Source organism: Musa acuminata, chromosome BXJ1-8, assembly GCF_036884655.1.
Source record: "Musa acuminata AAA Group cultivar baxijiao chromosome BXJ1-8, Cavendish_Baxijiao_AAA, whole genome shotgun sequence".
Taxonomy (NCBI): domain Eukaryota; kingdom Viridiplantae; phylum Streptophyta; class Magnoliopsida; order Zingiberales; family Musaceae; genus Musa; species Musa acuminata.
This window is the reverse complement of record NC_088334.1, coordinates 51,865,937-51,884,672: the sequence shown is the minus strand read 5'-3', so window position 1 is coordinate 51,884,672 and position 18,736 is coordinate 51,865,937. Positions and strand designations below refer to the sequence as shown.

General features: G+C 39.3%; 2 protein-coding genes and 1 long non-coding RNA gene across 4 annotated transcripts; 2 read left to right on the top strand and 1 right to left on the bottom strand.

Annotated features, from left to right (window-relative positions):
- Window positions 1–1,773: 1,773 nt before the first annotated feature.
- Window positions 1,774–3,420, top strand: LOC135680441 (cytochrome P450 703A2-like). Its single transcript, XM_065194323.1, has 2 exons — window positions 1,774–2,703; window positions 2,776–3,420. The coding sequence occupies exons 1-2, from the start codon at window positions 1,774–1,776 to the stop codon at window positions 3,418–3,420; spliced, it is 1,575 nt and encodes a 524-aa protein (XP_065050395.1).
- Window positions 3,421–5,093: 1,673 nt separating this feature from the next.
- On the bottom strand, window positions 5,094–7,664 carry LOC103995629 (uncharacterized). Its single transcript, XR_672528.3, has 2 exons — window positions 7,493–7,664; window positions 5,094–5,695 (listed from the first exon to the last, which is right to left on the bottom strand). It is a non-coding gene; the product is annotated as an uncharacterized LOC103995629 (long non-coding RNA).
- A 231-nt stretch (window positions 7,665–7,895) lies between these two features.
- Window positions 7,896–18,594, top strand: LOC135588773 (protein transport protein SEC23 E-like). Of its 2 annotated transcripts, none has more exons than XM_065081070.1 (13): window positions 7,896–8,809; window positions 8,898–9,071; window positions 10,623–10,784; window positions 11,666–11,808; window positions 12,849–12,924; window positions 13,049–13,221; window positions 13,304–13,382; window positions 14,801–14,878; window positions 15,287–15,448; window positions 15,556–15,819; window positions 17,504–17,608; window positions 17,978–18,157; window positions 18,265–18,594. In XM_065081070.1, the coding sequence occupies exons 1-12, from the start codon at window positions 8,015–8,017 to the stop codon at window positions 18,122–18,124; spliced, it is 2,358 nt and encodes a 785-aa protein (XP_064937142.1). In that variant the 5' UTR covers window positions 7,896–8,014; the 3' UTR covers window positions 18,125–18,157; window positions 18,265–18,594. The 2 variants fall into 2 exon arrangements, with proteins under 2 accessions (XP_064937142.1, XP_064937143.1); XM_065081071.1 differs by having other exon boundaries at window positions 18,249–18,594.
- Window positions 18,595–18,736: the final 142 nt, after the last annotated feature.

The following is an 18,736-nucleotide window of genomic DNA, read 5'->3' as shown; positions in this document are numbered from 1 at the left end:
CTAACTTTAGGAACAAGTCACAAAGTGGGACTTTGGACAGAGTAAAACACAGACCACAAAAAGACTATTGTTTTTTAAGATTTGATGAATTGATGAAGTTGTTTTTACTTCATTAGATTGCTTGGTGACTTAAACATGTATTTTTTTCCAACCTTCTCATCTTCTCTCTAGAACTGTAGTTTTTTTATTTGTTCTTTCCCTCATTACCTAAAAGGTCACCACTTAAAACTATGACTTGTAGCATAATTAAGCTGCCATTTTTGAAGGACTGAGATGGTTGAGTCAGGAATGACAAAAAAAAAGAAGATAACTTTGATCATTGCAACAACTTAGAAAAGGTAAAGGGGGAGCAGCAGATGATAACAACAATGGAGAAGTAACTGTTGAGAGGTTATTTGGAAGTGATGTTCACAATGGAAATTACGTAAACAAAAAAAAAATGTGAATGCTGTTTTCTGGAATTGAGTTCATTCTAAGATTCAAACATTATGTAGGCAGCAAATTTTCTTTGGGGTGTGTAAAGCAAAATCATGGAGTGTAGGCATAAAACAGATAGAACTTCTATATCAGATTACAAACATGAGAACTACTTGAATTAAAAATTGCAATCCTTGTCCTTTAGAATCCAAATTGTTCTAATTCAAACAAGGAGTAGGCAGCAAGTCAGCAATTTTTCTTTGACCAATACAATATATATACACTTCTAGACTGCCTTTTCTCCTCCAGGAAGAAAAAAAGAGAGAGAAATCAGCATCTGTCCTTCTTTGACCAATTCAATATGTATACACTTTTAGACTGCCTTTGCTCCTACAGGAAGCAAAAAAAGAGAGAGAAATCAGCATCTGTACTTCTTTGACCAATTCAATATATATAAATAATATTATACTTTAGACAGATCAGAGCCATAGCCTCATCCTCTGCCAGTTTAGTTTATTTCCCTAATATAAGGATGAAATTTGAAGATGTGAAATGTCTTATCAATCTTCTTGGTCAAAAAAATTATGTGAGGCAGCAGCTTCGTTTGAAGTCTAAATAATTGAAAGTATTTAAAGAGTCAGTACCATCCCCCATCCTCTCTTGAAATCATTTAAAGAGTCAGTACCATCCCCCAACCTCTCTTGAATAAACAAGTAAATTAAATCAGGAAAATTTCCTGATTTCATATGTTTTTGTTGGTTGCCAAGAAATGCACTTTCTGGTATGTTATTTTCCAGCAACAAAAGCATTTAAAGCAGCACATATGTTATGTACTAAATCTGCAAATATGCAAGTCTGCTAAATGCTTAATCATGCAACACCCATAACTTGTTTGAGTAAATGCCAAAAGCATTTAAAGCAGATAGTTTCAAACACATGTTATCTACTAAATCCGCAAATATACAAGTCTGCTAAATGCTTAATCATGCAACACCCATAACTTGTTTGATTAAATGCCAAGAGCATTTAAAGCAGATAGTTTCAAGCACTTCTGTTATCTACTAAATCTGCAAATATACAAGTCTGCTAAATGCTTAATCATGCAACACCCATAACTTGTTTGACTAAATGCCAAAAGCATGGCTCACCTGCTACCAGCAACCACACTCTTGTCCTAACAGAGCCCAAGCCGCCTCCTCCACGTCTCCTACTTGTCCATGTCAAGGTCATGCACTGTTCTCGGTAACCTAACTTTAATAGAACCAACACAGACAAATCATGATCGCCTTCGCATTATAAATACAAATGCTCTCGCAAATCTCTACTTACTGTTGATGATATTTCGGTGATACGGAGATGGTTCATCCTGTGGGTATTCTGGTCTCCGTTGCTCTCCTTGTTCTACTTCTTATGTTGGGATTCACTCTGGTGTCAAGGGCTGCTTGGAAGCCCAAACTGAGACAGCCACCGGGCCCACCAAGGTGGCCCGTCTTCGGGAACCTCCTTCTATTGGGCCCACTCCCGCACAAGGACATGGCCCAACTTTCCTCAGCCTACGGGCCGCTCGTTTACCTCCGACTCGGCGCCGTCGACGCCGTCACCACCGACGACCCGGAGGTCATCCGGGAGATCCTACTTCGGCAGGATGACGTGTTCGCCTCCCGGCCCCGGACGCTGGCCGCCGTCCACCTCGCCTACGGCTGCCGAGACGTCGCCTTGGCCCCGTTCGGCTCGCACTGGAAGCGGATGCGGCGAACCTGCATGGAGCACTTGCTTACCACGAAGCAGATCGAGTCGTTCTCGGGCCACCGGAAAATCGAGGCCTGCCACCTCGCCCGAGATGTGTGGCGCAAGGCCCGAGATGGGGAGCCCGTCAACCTGCGGCAGTTCTTGGGCAACTTTTCCATGAACAACGTGACGAGGATGCTGCTGGGAAAGCAGTACTTCGGACCCGAGCTGGCCGGGCCGGCCGAGGCGGCAGAGTTCATGCACATCACCCACGAGCTGTTCTGGCTCCTGGGGCTGATCTATCTCGGCGACTACCTGCCGCTGTGGAGGTGGCTCGACCCGCTCGGGCGCGAGAAGAAAATAAGGGAGGTGGGGAAGAGGATGGACAGGTTCCACCAGAAGATAATCGAGGAGCACCGGGAAGCCATGGCGAGGAGGAAGGAAGCTGGCGATGGCGAGAACAAAGAAGCAATGGACTTTGTTGATGTGCTGCTCTCCTTGCCAGGTGAGGATGGGAAGGAACGCATGGACGACACAGAGATCAAAGCTCTTATGCAGGTATGTCGTCGCCACCATTCATGTTCTCGAGAGGATGACTTCTGCATCATGATGTCGATCAATTCGGCGTAGGACATGATTGCCGCGGCGACGGATACATCGGCGGTGACGAACGAATGGGCCATGACGGAGGTGATCAAGCACCCAGGGGTGCTGCGGCAAGTCCAGGAGGAGCTCGACAGGGTGGTCGGGAGGGATCGCCTGGTGCAGGAATCAGACCTTGCCCACCTGACGTACCTCCGGTGCGTCGTGAGGGAGACCTTCCGACTGCACCCGGCGGGGCCGTTCCTCATCCCTCACGAGTCCACCAGGGCCACCAAGCTCATGGGCTACGACATCCCCTTCAAGACGCGCGTGTTCATCAACACGTACGCGCTGGGGCGGAACAGGCGCGTCTGGGACGACGTCGACGCGTTCCGGCCCGAGCGACACCTGCCGCCGGAGGGCAGCGGCGGGCGGGTGGAGATCAGCCACGGGGCCGACTTCAGGATCCTGCCGTTCGGCGCGGGGAAGCGGAGGTGCCCCGGCGCGCCGCTGGGAGTGACCATGGTGCTGATGGCGCTCGCCACGCTCTTCCATTGCTTCGACTGGTCGCCGCCGGAGGGGGTCCGATGTGAGGAGATCGACACGGAGGAGGTCTACGGCATGACCATGCCCAAAGCCAAGCCACTGATGGCGGCAGCCATGCCGCGATTGGCCCCAAACCTGTACGACTAAGTTTCGTTACCGGTCTCTTCAAGCTTTAATATCTGAGGAAATGTTCTACTCAAATCAACGGTTACATAACAATACAAATGATTCTATATACTTTGCTCTTCACCTCAGAAGTTTAAGATACAAGTTCGAGAGGAGAAACGCACGGATTACTTTCGAGTCGTCAAAGAAGCACAAAAATAGAATCTTATGTATAGAAAAAGAAGAAAATGAAACAGCAGTGTAAATCTTCAAACAATCTTAACTTGTGACAATGCACTAGAACAAATAGCGACACCATGCAAAAGAGTTGTCAGGATCTTAGCAGATTTTACTGAAGTTATATGATATTGTTGCTTATTTGTTTGTAAAATATCAATCTTCTTAAGACTTTTTATGATTTCTTAATAACCTGCAAAAAGGAATATGAGCTATAAATCACGATACTTTACGATTATATAACAAAGGGTTCAAGATAATTCATCATGATCAGAAGTCTCCACAAGTGTCTATGACTTTATTATAAAACAAGATACTGAACCAGCTATAAACACTACCCCAATGGCTATCCAACCACATGCCACTTATGTAGCTCTAGGATGTTGTGTTAGTTGACACTCAAAATTACTTTGCAGAAAACTCTCAAAATGACTATCCAAGATGATTTATTTTTTGATAGTATGGTCTCATGACTACATACAACATATATTTACAGGACTAAAATGATAAAAAATAATAATCAAAATGTGATTGTTAAACCTATTACGAGTTCTTTATATATTGTATAAATTATGAACAAAATCAAAAGGCACGTACATCTATAAATATTATATCAAATATCGTGTTGTCACGACCTTAGTTAGAATTGCCTAAGGCGTGAAGCACCCTTGTAGTCAAAACGCGAATTTAGCTTGTCTTGTCTAAGTCGTGAGGCACTCTTGCGACAAAGACGCGAACTTAGCTTGCGTTGCCTAAGTCGTGCTTCGCCCTTGCGATATTGCTCCGTAAAGATCAGCCCACTTGCAACCTCTTGTAGGTCCCGAAGGACCTGTAAAAAGAGAAAGTTGATTAGTTCGAAAGAACAAGCGACGAACAAGTCTCGACGTCTCGCGAAAAGAGGATAAGCTTTATAAACAATTCAGTGAGCACCTTGCATGCACAAGAGAAAAGAGGGAGAGAGGGAAAACAATGACTTTAGAAGGTTGAACGAACAGCTGCAAGTCCACAAACAGCTGCTCACCGGGTGCCGAGCGCGACAACAAGTTCCCGTCAAGATAACGTGCGAACTTGCGAAAGGTTGCTCAATGTTACCTTGACAAGAGCTTGTTGTCACACTCAGCACCAAGTTCCTCTAGCTTACATTGTGATTTTTTCCTCTAGCCAATCTTGAATGCCCGCTCATCTGAACGACGTCTTTCCTTATATTTTTACGCTAATTTCCCTCAAACGATCACGTATGTTGGTTGTCCTCAACACATCCCCCATGTTTGCATGTCAAGTGTTTATAAATATATTTATTCCACTCCAATATCATTTCTCATGAACTTAGTTGATTCTTCACCCATGTAGCTTCTTGGTATTATATTGGTTAACACTTTGTATCACTTTATGGAGCTAAAAAACCTCTCAAAATGATTGCTTAGATGATATATTTTTGGACAGTTTTACTTCTAAGTGACAATTACATATAACCAACGTTTACAAGACTGAAATGATTACATAAACCAACTAAAATGGGGCTGCCAAGCCTATTGTAAACTTTTTACATTTTGTGCAAAACATGAACAAAATCGAAATACACATATATATCTGGGTGGAATAAAATGGAGTAAAGTACAACATCTTATGCCGGTGGAAGCTGAGCATACAGGAATGCAAATGACATTTGCTTGCAAACAATTCTAAAATAGGTGCCAACAACATACTTGATATAGCTCCACAGATTTAAATTGAAACACCCATCATCTATCAAAACCAACAAAACATGATTCCAAATATGCCATCAATCTATCCCAATTTCTTGAGTTGCAAATTAAAGGACCTTATTAACTTTAGCATCTCAAGCATCCAATTGTAGAGTTGTCGGATGAGCATTCGATCTCAGACTTGCTTAACATTATGAAAAATTCGGAGCTCATCATCTTCTAGGAAGGTCTGGATCATCATTTTCCCGTGGTAAAAGCTCCACCAATCATGTACCTGGCAGATTCAAAGTAATCAATCTTTACTAGATTCATCAGTCCACCTTTTGACTTAACCCTTAAGCTTTCACCTTCAAGCCGAGTACCTCTTTCTAAGACTGCATAAAAATAAGATAAGTCCCGGTTAATACAAAAGCTAAACAAAAAATAACAAATTGCAAGTTCATTAGTATAATGTTAACTTATCCACAAAAAATTCAAATGATAAGATAGTCATCGGAAGTAAGCTACAAATAAGACTGACTTATAAAGGTCCGATAGGTATATTACTATTAACTTTTAGATATTAAGTTCAAGCTCAACAAAGTTAAGTTAAAGGCTAATTATCCAGTCATGACTAGATCCTTTTAATCCCAAGTCCTGTTTAGGTCATCGAAACTTACATTTTATACATTTCTTTTAGACAGATATTACCTCCATGGATGTACATAAGTCTCCTCTATAATGGTCAATAATCCATCCCGAAGACAGTAATTTCCTGAACCAGCAAAGGGGTCGTGAATGGTCCCTTAGAGATCCATACCAAATGCAACCTACTTAAGTAACTCTGCAGAGAAAAGGATGCAGGTTTTCTGCTGGGCCACAAATCTAAAGGTCTCCTATTTCACGACCTCTCACCATGGAACTCCTGTTCATTTCTAGGTTTACTTGAATTAAGTTCTTTCACATGCTTAGATATAGGAGCATGGTTGACCATCAACAGGTTGAAATATTTGCATTAAATCAGCTTACATTGTCATGTCTCTACAATTAGTACCATATAGAGGTTGGAGTATCTTCAATCAGGGGATGTGATGAATATACTGCATGAGCAGCTACTGCATTCATCTTGGCAGAAGGCTTTCAAAAGAAACAAGAAACTTTCATTGGAGAACAACTGGAACCTTGCTTGCAATCCCAAAACTCTTATTATGCATAAAGCTTGCTGCAGCTGCATCAATTTTTCTTGAAGCAAACTAAGGTTTGCTTAAAGGACAACATAAGTATTTACAAAGGAATTTTCACAGAGCAGCAGATTTAGCTGCTCATTGGATAAATCAGATACTAAATACATTTAAAAATCATCCGAAGAAAAAACTACCTCTATATACGTTACAAGACTCTCTCACAGAGAAAATCCATCTCTCAAAGAGTTAATCCAAACTCAAACTCAAAACTCTTGTACACCCACTCATATGAATACCAATAATATAAACATCTTAGGAACATGTGCTTTTCCTCAATACCTCCTCATTTAAAGCAACCAAACCCTAATTCCCAAGGAATTCTTTTCATACTTAAATTTCTATCTTGCTCTCCAAGTAATTTAAATTCTATTAGGACCTAAAAAAATCTCTGCCAACCCTAACAACAACCAATTTCTATTGCGACTAGCAACAATGGATCTTTACAGGGATGTGCATTAGAGATATCATATGGAAATAAAAATCGTCCAACAATTTAGTCCAATCAATGTAACTAATCTAAATGGCCAAGAAAACGAGCGAGAGAGCAAAAATTATCAGAACACCTGAACTCAATGTTATTACTACGGCCGCACTGCATTCAATGGTAAATACGAACCAAGAGAGATACAGACCCTATTCCACAATCCAGATTTAGAAAGTAATGATACCGAAGAAAAAAAAATCCAAAATGTTTGTTTTATCACCCAAACAGGCACCTTTCTGAAAATCTCACACCAACAGTATCACCAGCTCTAAACGAAATCTAATCATGGCATCCTCACTATATGTTCGACGGTCGCCTTTAAGCATTTAAGAAAACACTCGAACAGCCTTCTACCAGCGCAATCTACAGATCGTCACAGAAATCTGCAATTTCCGTAATGACACTAAGAAAAGAAGTCACCCACTTGATTATGGATGCGGAACAGTAAAGAGAGAAGGCGGGACCTGGACGGCAATGCTGCCGTAATTTGGCGGCTCAGATCGGAGGAAAACCGTCTACCTCCGCGGCCATTTTTCCCCCTTCGAAAAGGAGGTGGGAGACCCATCGAATCGCATCGATTCCACGGCGCTCCTCTCCTCCGACGAGAGACGGCGAGAGTGATCAAGGAAGCGAAACGAGAAGGGCGACGCAGCCACGTTGAATCCCAAATCCGTATTTAACGGGCCGGTCATAGTTTGGACCCGCATGACAGAACCCGACCCGTTTGTGCAATGAATTATAGTATAATTAAAACAATCCCGCATGACAAAACCCGACCCGTTTGTGCAGTTAATTATAGTAGAATTTAAAGAATCCGACCACGTCGGACTCTCTCAACGCACCGGACAATAAACGAAGACATAAATACTTGACCGCTGCGTCCATCCCCCATTTCGCCGACCCACCCTAAGTTTCCCATTCGTAACTGCCACCGGCGAGCATTCCTTTGCTGCTCCGCTTCCGCTGCCGCCACCACCGCCGTCTGCATGGCGGAGGAACTAGTCGGAACGGGTGGCGCCACCTCGGACCCCGACGGTCCCGACGGCGTCCGTATGAGCTGGAACAATTGGCCCCGTTCCAAGATCGAGGCGAGCAAGTGCGTCATCCCCGTTGCTGCCTCCATCACCCCGATCCGCGCCTCCCCCTCCGTTCTCGTCCTCCCCTACCAGCCCCTCCGCTGCAAGCCCCCCTGCTCCGCCGTCCTCAGCCCCTTCGCCCGCGTCGACTTCGCCGCCAAGATCTGGATCTGCCCTCTCTGCTTCTCACGCAACCACTTCCCCCCGCACTACGCCGGAATCAGCGAAGCCAATGTCCCCGGCGAGCTCTACCCCCAGTGCACAACCGTCGAGTACGCCCCACCGCCCCTCGACCACCACTCCGCTCCATCGTCTGCCCCGCCGCCGCCCCCCGTCTTCCTCTTCGTCATCGACACCTGCCTCATCGAGGAGGAGCTAGGATTCCTCAAGTCAGCGATGCGCCGGGCCATCGGCCTGCTCCCGGATAACGCCCTCGTTGGGCTGCTCACCTTCGGCACCCAGGTCCATCTATACGAGCTAGGGTTCGCGGATGTGTCCAAGATCTACGTGTTCAGGGGGATAAAGGAAATCTCGAAAGACCATATCTTGGATCAGCTCGGGCTCTCTGCTTCGAGTGTCCGGCATGGTGCCGCCGTTGGAATGCCAGGGTATACCAAGGCGCCGCAGACCAATGGGTTTCATCCGTCTGGATCGGTTCATAGATTCCTGCTTCCGGCTGCAGATTGTGAATACGCTCTCAGTTCGGTGAGATTTTTAATCTATTCCTCGAATTAGTTGATCGACTACCTTTTTTCCCCTCTTAGAGCTAAAAATTGTTTTTGTTCTGTTGCAGTTGCTGGACGAGCTGCAGACAGATCAGTGGCCAGTTGAAGCAGGGAGCCGTGCTCTTCGTTGCACGGGGGTTGCCCTAAGTGTTGCCGCTGGCTTACTGGGAGCATGCGTGCCTGGTACTGGGGCTCGCATCATAGCTTTGGTTGGTGGACCATGTACGCAGGGCCCTGGAATGGTAAAGATGTCTGCTTTATTTGGTGCATCTTCGTTTTCAAATCTTGTTCTGGGATTTAGTAATTAGTTTGCTTGAAATGAAACATTTGAATTTATGACCCATATTAATTCGGGGTCTGCATATTTGAGTTTCTGTTAAATGCAAGTTTTTAGATGTCCATCCAATACCAATTTCGGTAGGCTCTTGGATTGGGTACAGTATGGGTGTACCTAGCAGCATACTCACCCAGACCACCCAATGCCAGCTGAAAAATAAATAATAATACCAACTGGTATTGAATCCAATTCTAGTTGGACTAGTAAATACTGGTCCGTGCATATCATACCAGCCAGTATTTGAAGCCTTGGTTAAATGTGACAGTGAAAACCAAATAAGCAAATAACTTAGTCATTGGATTTGTGGGTTTGTCCAAACATACTCTTTCCTGAACCTTTGTTGGGAGAAAGATTTCACTTGCATATGATAAATTTAATTGTCTGTCTGTTGTTATCTCCATCCATTGCTTCAGCTAACATGGGCTGGATCTAGATGCTAGGTGATCCTTGCAATAACAACAACAGCCAGTCGTAAATTCCCAACTATCTATGGCGGACTATGCTTTTTCACTATTGAGCTCTGGACAAAATAATGGAGAAAATTTAAACCTTTTATAGTTTCTAATAAGATATTCATGAGTGTTTTTCATCTACAATTTCTCACATCATTGATGCTAATTATCTCACATCTTCAAACTATAATATTTTTTAATTCATTTAAAACATGTGTTCATATCATTTTAACTTATTATTTCCCATTTAGATAGAGCTATGTTTGATTTTTTTCTTTCTTAGTAACTTTACACATCAATCTCAGCATTCTCATTTCATTGACACAAACATTTTATACTTTTTTTGTACCATCCAATACTGAATACTCAGATCCATAAAGTATTAATAAATTTTATTTGGTTCAATTCTTCAAGAATTATTTTTATGTTTTGATTTTAGTTGTGCTTTATAGGTTTATTTGTAACTTGACTATTGTTTCTTGGAATAGAATTCTGAAAGCTGAGCGGACTTGATCTGCCTTTAGGCATTTTTATTTATGTTCTATGATTATGTACCATTACAAAGTATGGCCATTTTTGACTTTTGGGATGGAAAGTCTGATCCATAATCTTTTTTCTAACATTTGCTAAGAGAAGCCTTTTTAATCAAAGACTACAATGATATTGGGTTGAGTGTTCTATGATTGTTAGGCTGTGACTTACATCATGAATTAACTAGTACAAACTGCATATGTCAATCGAAGTCTTTACTTGGATACTTTCTTAATAAGCAAATCTACAGTTAATTTCTTTCAATGAAGGCCCATAGTTGAAGTCTGCTTACAAAAGCAGTAAGAAATCATGATAACTGAGAGCATCTTAGACAACTTTAGCTGTGAAGATATTAACAATCGGTTTTTCTGTTTTTCTTCAAAATTTCTGTTACATCATTTACATTCTCAAGTTGTTTTCCTTATTAATATTCAGTTCATTCTTCTTGTCTCCACTTTATTTGTGATTTGCAGATTGTCTCAAAAGATTTGTCAGAACCAGTTCGCTCTCATAAAGATCTTGATAAAGATGCTGCTACACATTTCCACAAAGCTGTTAAATTTTATGAAAATTTGGCCAAGCAGCTAGTTAGCCAGGGCCATGTATTGGACCTATTTGCTTCTGCACTTGATCAGGTTTCAGTCACATTTCATTGTATTAAGAATTTTCTCTGTGATTATTTGGGAGATTTCACTATGCTTTACATGGTTTCTCTGAATATTGGACATGCTAGTGGTATGATAATTTGATTATCCTGACATGCTTTAAGATTGTTAAACAATTGACCAGTATGTGTATGAATTGATAGAGGATCCTTGTTTGAAGAATTTGCTATTGCATTGATTGTAATTTTATCATACGTTATTTTTATGCAATAATTTCATGTTAGTAATTAGTAGTATTTAAAAGTGCCTATACGAACTATTTTAATTGCTATCAATGGCAATTGTGTGGTACTTGGCATTGGACATCTTCAAAGATGCACCGTGCATGTGAATGCAACAAGATAACCCTGCTTTTTGCCCATATTATTTTTATGATACCCTTACTAAATTCCTATCATATTTTCATAGCTTACCACAACTTTAAAAGTAGCTCTTTTACTATATAACAACCTGTGGACATTTGTCAGTGAGCTATTTTGCAGACAAATCCTTTGCAAAGTACCTTGCAGAAATTGACATGTAAAAAACTATTGTGTTTTTATAATGTTGTTCCCTTTCATTTTCCTTTTTTTTTATGTGTTTTGGTGGAGTGGATGGTGTCGCATCACTTTCAGGTTAATGTTTTACAGCCTAAACACTAATGTTTTGCCTTACCTTAGTAAGCTTCTATGATTGTAATTTTCTTATTGCTAAAAAAGGGAAATATGCTGTTATTGTCATTAATTTTATCTTTCTATTGTCAGAATGTTACTGCTGTGGATTTGCCATGTGTTGATTTAACTAACTCATCAAAGTTTGTTTTCATTTAATTCAATAATTGTTGTCATTTCTCCTTTTGCATGTAAATTCAGGTTGGGGTTGCAGAGATGAAAGTATCAGTTGAAAGAACAGGTGGACTTGTTGTTCTTGCTGAAAGTTTCGGGCACCCAGTTTTTAAAGACTCCTTCAAACGTATTTTTGAAAATGGCGAGCAGTCTCTTGGTCTTTCTTTTAAGTAATTTTCTTGCTCTGTATGTAAATAGCAAAACTTGAAATAGCTCTATAAAAGAAATTGATTTGAAACGTATGTGCTATGAAATGATTGACATCAAATTCAATGCCAGAACATCGTGGGAGCTACAACAAGCTCCAGAAACAACTGGAGAATTCTCGAGAATCCAATTTGTTCTGATCAAGATTATTGAACATAATGTGATCCTACAGGCTTTTAACCAAAACTAAAATCCTTTAGGCATCATAGTTGACTTTGTGATGGTTTTGACTTCTCAAAGAAACATCGATCACATTGTTGTTTCTATCTATCAGCTGAAATGTTCATGCATAGCTATTGATAGATGTTGAAGTAAAAGAAACTGGTCGATGTGATCATCCATTTTTAACCTTATGACAACTTTGTCTCTTTTTTTTATAAGTGGAAAACTGCCAGTTGCATATAAGATTGGCATATTTCTTTTGCCATCTATTCCAAATTATACTCCTTTAGTATTTTTTATCAACAGAACCTAGAACCAAGGTCTAAATTCTCAGTCCTGTACTGATAATAGCTGTATGTCAGATTGGTATGATACAAGTAATCGAGTATCAAACCACACCTTGTTTGTATGGACCCTTACTGGTTGGTGGTGGCCTAATTGGCAGGTTCCAATTTTGAATCCCTACAACAACAACAAACAAACCATAATGTTCCAACTATCTGAGGTTGACCACACAAATATTTTCCTGGCATTGTGTTTCAGACATCTAAAACCCTGATTGAACTCTTTTTTGTGTGTGTTTTGTCTCAATAATGAAACAAAATATGTTTTTAGGATCTCTTGCAAGTCATTTATGAAAAACACATGTAAAAAACTTTAAGAATGTAAGAAATTAGCGCATTACAAGATATGATACATGTATTATAAAAAACTTCTTGGGTGGGTCTATGCCGATCTTTGTCGGATCTGTGATGATCTAGATCACTTTTATTGTCTTTTATTTTGTTAGTACTGCTTTCTTTTGAAGACAATAATTCTCATTATTATTATTTTGTTCCAGTGGGACACTTGAGATCAACTGTTCAAAGGATATCAGAATTGAGGGAATTATTGGGCCATGTACATCTTTAGAGAAGGTTGTCTTAAATCCTAATTTTACTGATTGACATAAGATACATATTGAAATGGTTTTTTTCTGTCCCAAAAATTAGAAATTTGAATTTGTCTGAAGTGGACTGCTGTCTTATTTAACATTTGCAGAAGGGAACTCTTTGTGCTGATGTTGTCGTAGGCCAAGGAAATACCACTTCGTGGAAGATGTGTGGTCTTGATAGGACTACTTGTTTGACTGTATTCTTTGAAATCGTACCAAGCGAACGGTCAAACCAATCTGGAATTCCAAATCCACAATTATATATACAATTCTTAACAAAGTATGATACCTTGTCATTTTGCTTTATTCATCACTTCAAAGTGGGCCTAACTAATCAGTTACATGATGTCACTTGTATGTAGTTATCAGGGTCCTGAAGGTCAAATGAGGTTCCGGGTTACAACCATCACTAGAAGATGGGTGGATGGTTCCAATGCAGAGGTTAGTTAGGAATATTCTGTTCTATGTTATGTTTGATTACAGATGAGAAAATTATTAATTGTTGGGGGTTTTTCGGATGTATTGCAAGAACTTGATTAGTTAATGATTGACATTTGATTATCTCATGTACTTCTGTCCTAATTAGCAACTAATTGATGTTTGACTGGAGTATTCCATTCTGCTTTACTTATCATCGTGATTTGTTTGATTTGGTTTGTATTATCATGAAAGATGAAGATATGGATGATGTAGATAAATAATGCCTGGTGGTCCAAATGGAGCGATATCTGCTGTTCAATGAATTATGTCCGAACTTGGCAGTTGTGAGTTGTGACAAATGCCATGTGTGTTGATTGTGTTACCAACCAATATTGTATACGGTAGCACTGAGAGTGCCCACTGACAATACATGTGGTCATTTCTTTGCAAATTTTTAAGTCAATTAAACATAACATATCTAATGATGCTAGCCATGTTATAAGTTAAAATTAGATACTGACAGTCTGACATGTGAATTAACATGACTGTTTACAGAGTCTGGATAGTCGTGTCTGTCCTTTTGATTTTTTGCATCAGGTAGAATACAGTGAGATAAGAGGAGGCATTTATTAAGATGAGCATTCTGACATTAGATGATGTTATTCTGGTGAACATTAAATGTTAATCTGTTGGACTTGAGATATCCGATTAGATTTTCTTGTTGCAGAAAATTCCTGCGCGTGGTGTCTTAAACCTGTCTTCTAGTCATTATAGGTCATGATACCTGGAACTTGTGTCCCAATTCCAAGCCTGGTCTGATTGTATCTGAGCCAAGTCCAATGTCTGAGATATCCATGTAGCGTAATATAGTATATGGGAGACAAAGTAAATACATACTGTGAAGTTGTGGTATCTATCTTGCTCATAAGATGATGAAACCTAGCTTGTCTTTTCACCTTTCTTATTGAACATTTCTTAGTATATGGGATACAACTTTTTGCAAACTGGTTTTTTTTTTTACTGCTTTGGCTTATGAGGATTTAGTTTATTTGCTATTTTGCGCATCTTATTTTGTTTCTTCACTGGTCCTCATTTCTCAAGTGCTGGTGAATCAGTCGACCTTGGATTAAAATTCTGTAACGGGAGAAGTGACAGCAAGTCTTTATTTGGTGTTGTCAATTGTGATATGGATCAACATGTCAGTTAGAAATAAATGTGCATTTATTAGTATGGGTTGGTCATAAAGTTATCAATAATCGCTAAGAATAGGTAACATGTGTGGTTCCTACTGCCTAATTAGTTTATAATCCAATTGTTGTTAGATTATGCCACTTTAGCATGCAGCTTTGTCATAAAATAGCTATATGTTTTAAGTTTCATTTTGCATTTTATCAGAACAATAATGACTTGTTGACTTATTTTTGGACACTGTGATACAGGAACTGATTGAAGGATTTGATCAGGAAACTGCAGCTGTTGTTTTGGCAAGATACGTCTCCTTGAAAATGGAGATGGAGGTAAGCTAAGCTACATATTTGCATCGAAAAGCTCTCCGACAAGAGTCTTGATTTAGTCTTTTACAGTTTTACCCTTTGTTGTGACTTGGTACAGATTATAAGCTGATATATAGTTATGTTTATATTTAATAATTCTCCGAAGTCCGAACACACTAATATGCCTAAAAAAGTATTTACCATCTTTTAGTACATTGGCTTTTGTGTAGCATGTTTGCATTCTGCTGCTTGTAAGTATTCTTATTGTATCTTGACCTTTTTATATTTTTGGCAGATTTTAGAAGTTTGACCTTGTACGAATGAATAGGCTCTCTGTCATATGTTCAATGACCAGTGAACATCAAAACATTAGATATTATGTATCAAGTCTTGGTTTACTTTGTACCAATATGGTATCTGTTTAATTTTCAGGAAGAATTTGATGCAACACGATGGTTGGATAGATCACTAATCCGCCTTTGCTCCAGATTTGGTGATTACCGAAAAGATGATCCTGCTTCATTTACATTAAATCCAAATTTTTCAATACTCCCACAGTTTATGTTCAACCTGAGGCGCTCACAGTTTGTACAGGTGCTTTCTTGGATTATTACCAAGAATTTTAAAATTGGTGAATGCTGAAATTTGTTATATGTAATTTTTTATGTTGGTGCATCTAATTGTTTATGTTCTTCCTTCAGGTTTTCAACAACAGCCCCGATGAAACTGCTTATTTCCGTATGTTGTTGAATCGGGAGAGCATCACCAATTCTGTTGTCATGATACAACCTTCACTTCTTTCATATTCTTTTAACTCCCCTCCTGTTCCTGCATTATTAGATGTTGCGTCTATATCTTCAGATCGTATATTATTGCTAGATGCCTATTTTAGTGTTGTTATCTTCCACGGTATGACTATTGCTCAATGGCGCAACATGGGTTACCAGAATCAGCCTGAGCATCAGGTGACTTAATGAGAATTTTATTTCTTACTACTCTGGTCATTATAATCGTTAATCATAACAGCCAGTTTAATTACAAAATCATGTTGTTTTTATATGTCTACATATACTTACAATTCAAGTTGAACTTCTCTGTATTTGGAAGTTCAATTATTTTAAGAGGAACACCTGAAAAAAAAAGTAAATAAAACACAATGGACCTTTTATGATCTTCCACACCAACTGAGAATCAAACTAAAGAATATATTTAGAATCTATCTTAGAAGACAAAGTCCTAGAGAGTATATGCTCTTCTATGAATATTCAATAAAGAATATACCCAGAATCTATCTTAGAAGATAAAGTTCTAGAGTGAATGTTATTTTTCAGTGAATATCTAATCTTGTATTGAACTTTATATCTCTCAGCAAGATTTACCTCTCGTAGAAAGAGTCACCTTACGGCTGGGACTGCATTGTCAGAAAGTGGAACTGCTTTAGTCATAAAAAAGCAATACTGCATTTTTTAGCTTATGTCACTCTTTATTACCCGTCCACAATTACTTCCATTCTGCTGTAGCTTCTGCAAAACAGAAGTCTTTTTTCCTTTCTTTATGGACATAACAAATCATAAAATGTGCTGAGTACTGCCAACATCTTGTAGATTCTGAAGTGCTAATGACCAACTATGCCATCCACATTGCCTACTCTTTTTTCTATTAATTTATAGGTCTTCTTCAATAATGCTAAATCTCAGAGAGAGAGAGAGAGAGAGAGAGAGAGAGAGATTGTACATCAGCTTTGTCAACCATTTAATGATTTTTCGAGAGAGATTGTACATCAGCTTTATCAACCATTTAATGATTTTTCATTATGGTGACTTGGTCATCACCATTTAAGTTTTTAGACTTAAATATGTTTTGGTAGTATCAGACTCTTTCTTTTTTTCTTGAAGAGCTCTTTTCCACGTTAGGAGCAAAGATTGCCTGAGTTGTCAGATTAGTAGAAATCTCATCTTCCATGACACTGATCTATAACCAGGTTTTGTAGTCATCCTCCTGATGTAATAAATTTCTTATTCTCCCTATTCCAGTTTGGTTCACATCCAAATGCTTCATCTTTCTGATTTAGTAAAGTAGTTCTTATTTATGATTCATCCTGCTTGGTGGGCAATTTCTTTGGTATAAAGAAGCCATTTAATCTACAACTTAAATTTACTCTTAGAACTCCTTTAAGAAAGCAACATTTATAGCTTATCTTAGATTATAAAGAGGCATCTTCATACTCACACATCTTCTACCTATATAATATTATTTATCTCCTGATGCATTCTTCCCCCATTTACATGATCAATCAACTTATGGTTTATTTTCATAATTTTGTGTGCCGCTTCTCATCCATGTTTCACTTTTTTGCTGAATGGTGCTTATCTCAGTGTTTCAACACAGCTTAAACTTAAGATAAGCTATAGTAGTTGGCTCATAACATCGAGACATATCCTGCATGCTTGGTAAAAGCATACATACAGCATGTAGTGGGTAATTTTAACATAAAAGAACACAAGCCAGAGCAAATAATGCAAAAAATAAAAAAATAATATTTTTAAAATCCATTTGCCTTGCCGACTCCATAAAGTTACGTAATGTGGTGAACCTTTTTTTACATAAAAATAATGTATGTTTTCCTTTTCTATTTCTTGTGACCAACAGGCTTTTGCTCAGCTGTTACAAGCTCCTCAAGATGATGCCCAGGTGATCATCAGAGACCGCTTCCCTGTGCCCAGATTAGTTATCTGTGATCAGCATGGCTCCCAGGTCTGTGTTTAAGTTTGCTTTTTCTTTGTACTGCTCCTCTGCTATGCCATGTTTTGTTGTGCTTCATCATGCTATTCCTCCACACTATCATCACTAGCAACTTAGTTACTAATCATATCAATTTCTTTCACTCTGGCCACAAAATAACCTGTCATTTGAAAATGGGTTAGGCGGGCATTTCCATAAGAGCAAATGTAAACAACGCAACTCTTCTTCGTGTTAAACATTCTTCTATCGTAAGAAGATACTGTTGAACTCCTGGAATTTGAGTGATCAATGAACCTGAAGTTTATTTATCGTTACACTGTGTGCTCGAGGTTCTACTAGGGTCTGGCTGCTGACAACTCCTGGTGTTTCTGTTCTCTACAGGCAAGATTTCTGTTAGCCAAGTTGAATCCATCAGCTACATATAACTCTGCCCATGAGGTGGTGCCAGGGTCTGATGTCATCTTCACTGATGATGTTAATCTTCAAGTGTTCTGTGAGCATCTTCGAAGACTGGTTGTTCAGTCATGAGGACATTCATTTTGCTCGACTTAATTAATTATGGTAAGCATAATATGTAGGTGTGAGTTGTATGGTTCTCCTTCATGTTCGTCAGTTTTCTTTTCCACTGACAATTAGGCTTGATGTTTACCAGTTTCTTTGGGTTTCAGACAATGCATTTGCTGTTTATGGAGTTGACTTCATCTGGGGACCGAGGTGGGTAGCTTCTGCCAATTTTTTGGAGTCTTGGAATATGGGAAATTTAAATATGGTACAAATCAGGTTGACATTTTTGGATGGGAATTCAGTCAGGGTAACTTCTTTTTCTACTTTCCTTCTTTACTCACTTGACCTTGTTCACTGAAAGTGGACATTTTTGGACCTCTTACATTTATATATATTTTTTTATAGTAATGGAGTCGAAATCGAACAATGTGGCCTGGAGAAAACATGTAGGGCCTATTTATTAGTTTTATATAAATGGAAACATTGCTCTTTTATATTGTTTTCCTTCAAATCTTGGTCATTTGTTTGTGAAATTTTTGGAAAAGATTAGTGTGTTTCACATTAAGCTTACAACCTAATATGAATCATTAATGAATAGCATGTAATTTCCAAAACAACTTAGATAACCTCAGACAC

Coding starts and splice junctions, on each gene's coding strand:
- LOC135680441 (XM_065194323.1), top strand. CDS start 1,774: ATGGTTCATCCTGTGGGTATTCTGGTCTCCGTTGCTCTCCTTGTTCTA. Junction 2,704..2,775: donor AGATCAAAGCTCTTATGCAG/GTATGTCGTCGC, acceptor AATTCGGCGTAG/GACATGATTGCCGCGGCGAC.
- LOC135588773 (XM_065081070.1), top strand. CDS start 8,015: ATGGCGGAGGAACTAGTCGGAACGGGTGGCGCCACCTCGGACCCCGAC. Junction 8,810..8,897: donor GTGAATACGCTCTCAGTTCG/GTGAGATTTTTA, acceptor GTTCTGTTGCAG/TTGCTGGACGAGCTGCAGAC. Junction 15,449..15,555: donor GGCGCTCACAGTTTGTACAG/GTGCTTTCTTGG, acceptor TTCTTCCTTCAG/GTTTTCAACAACAGCCCCGA.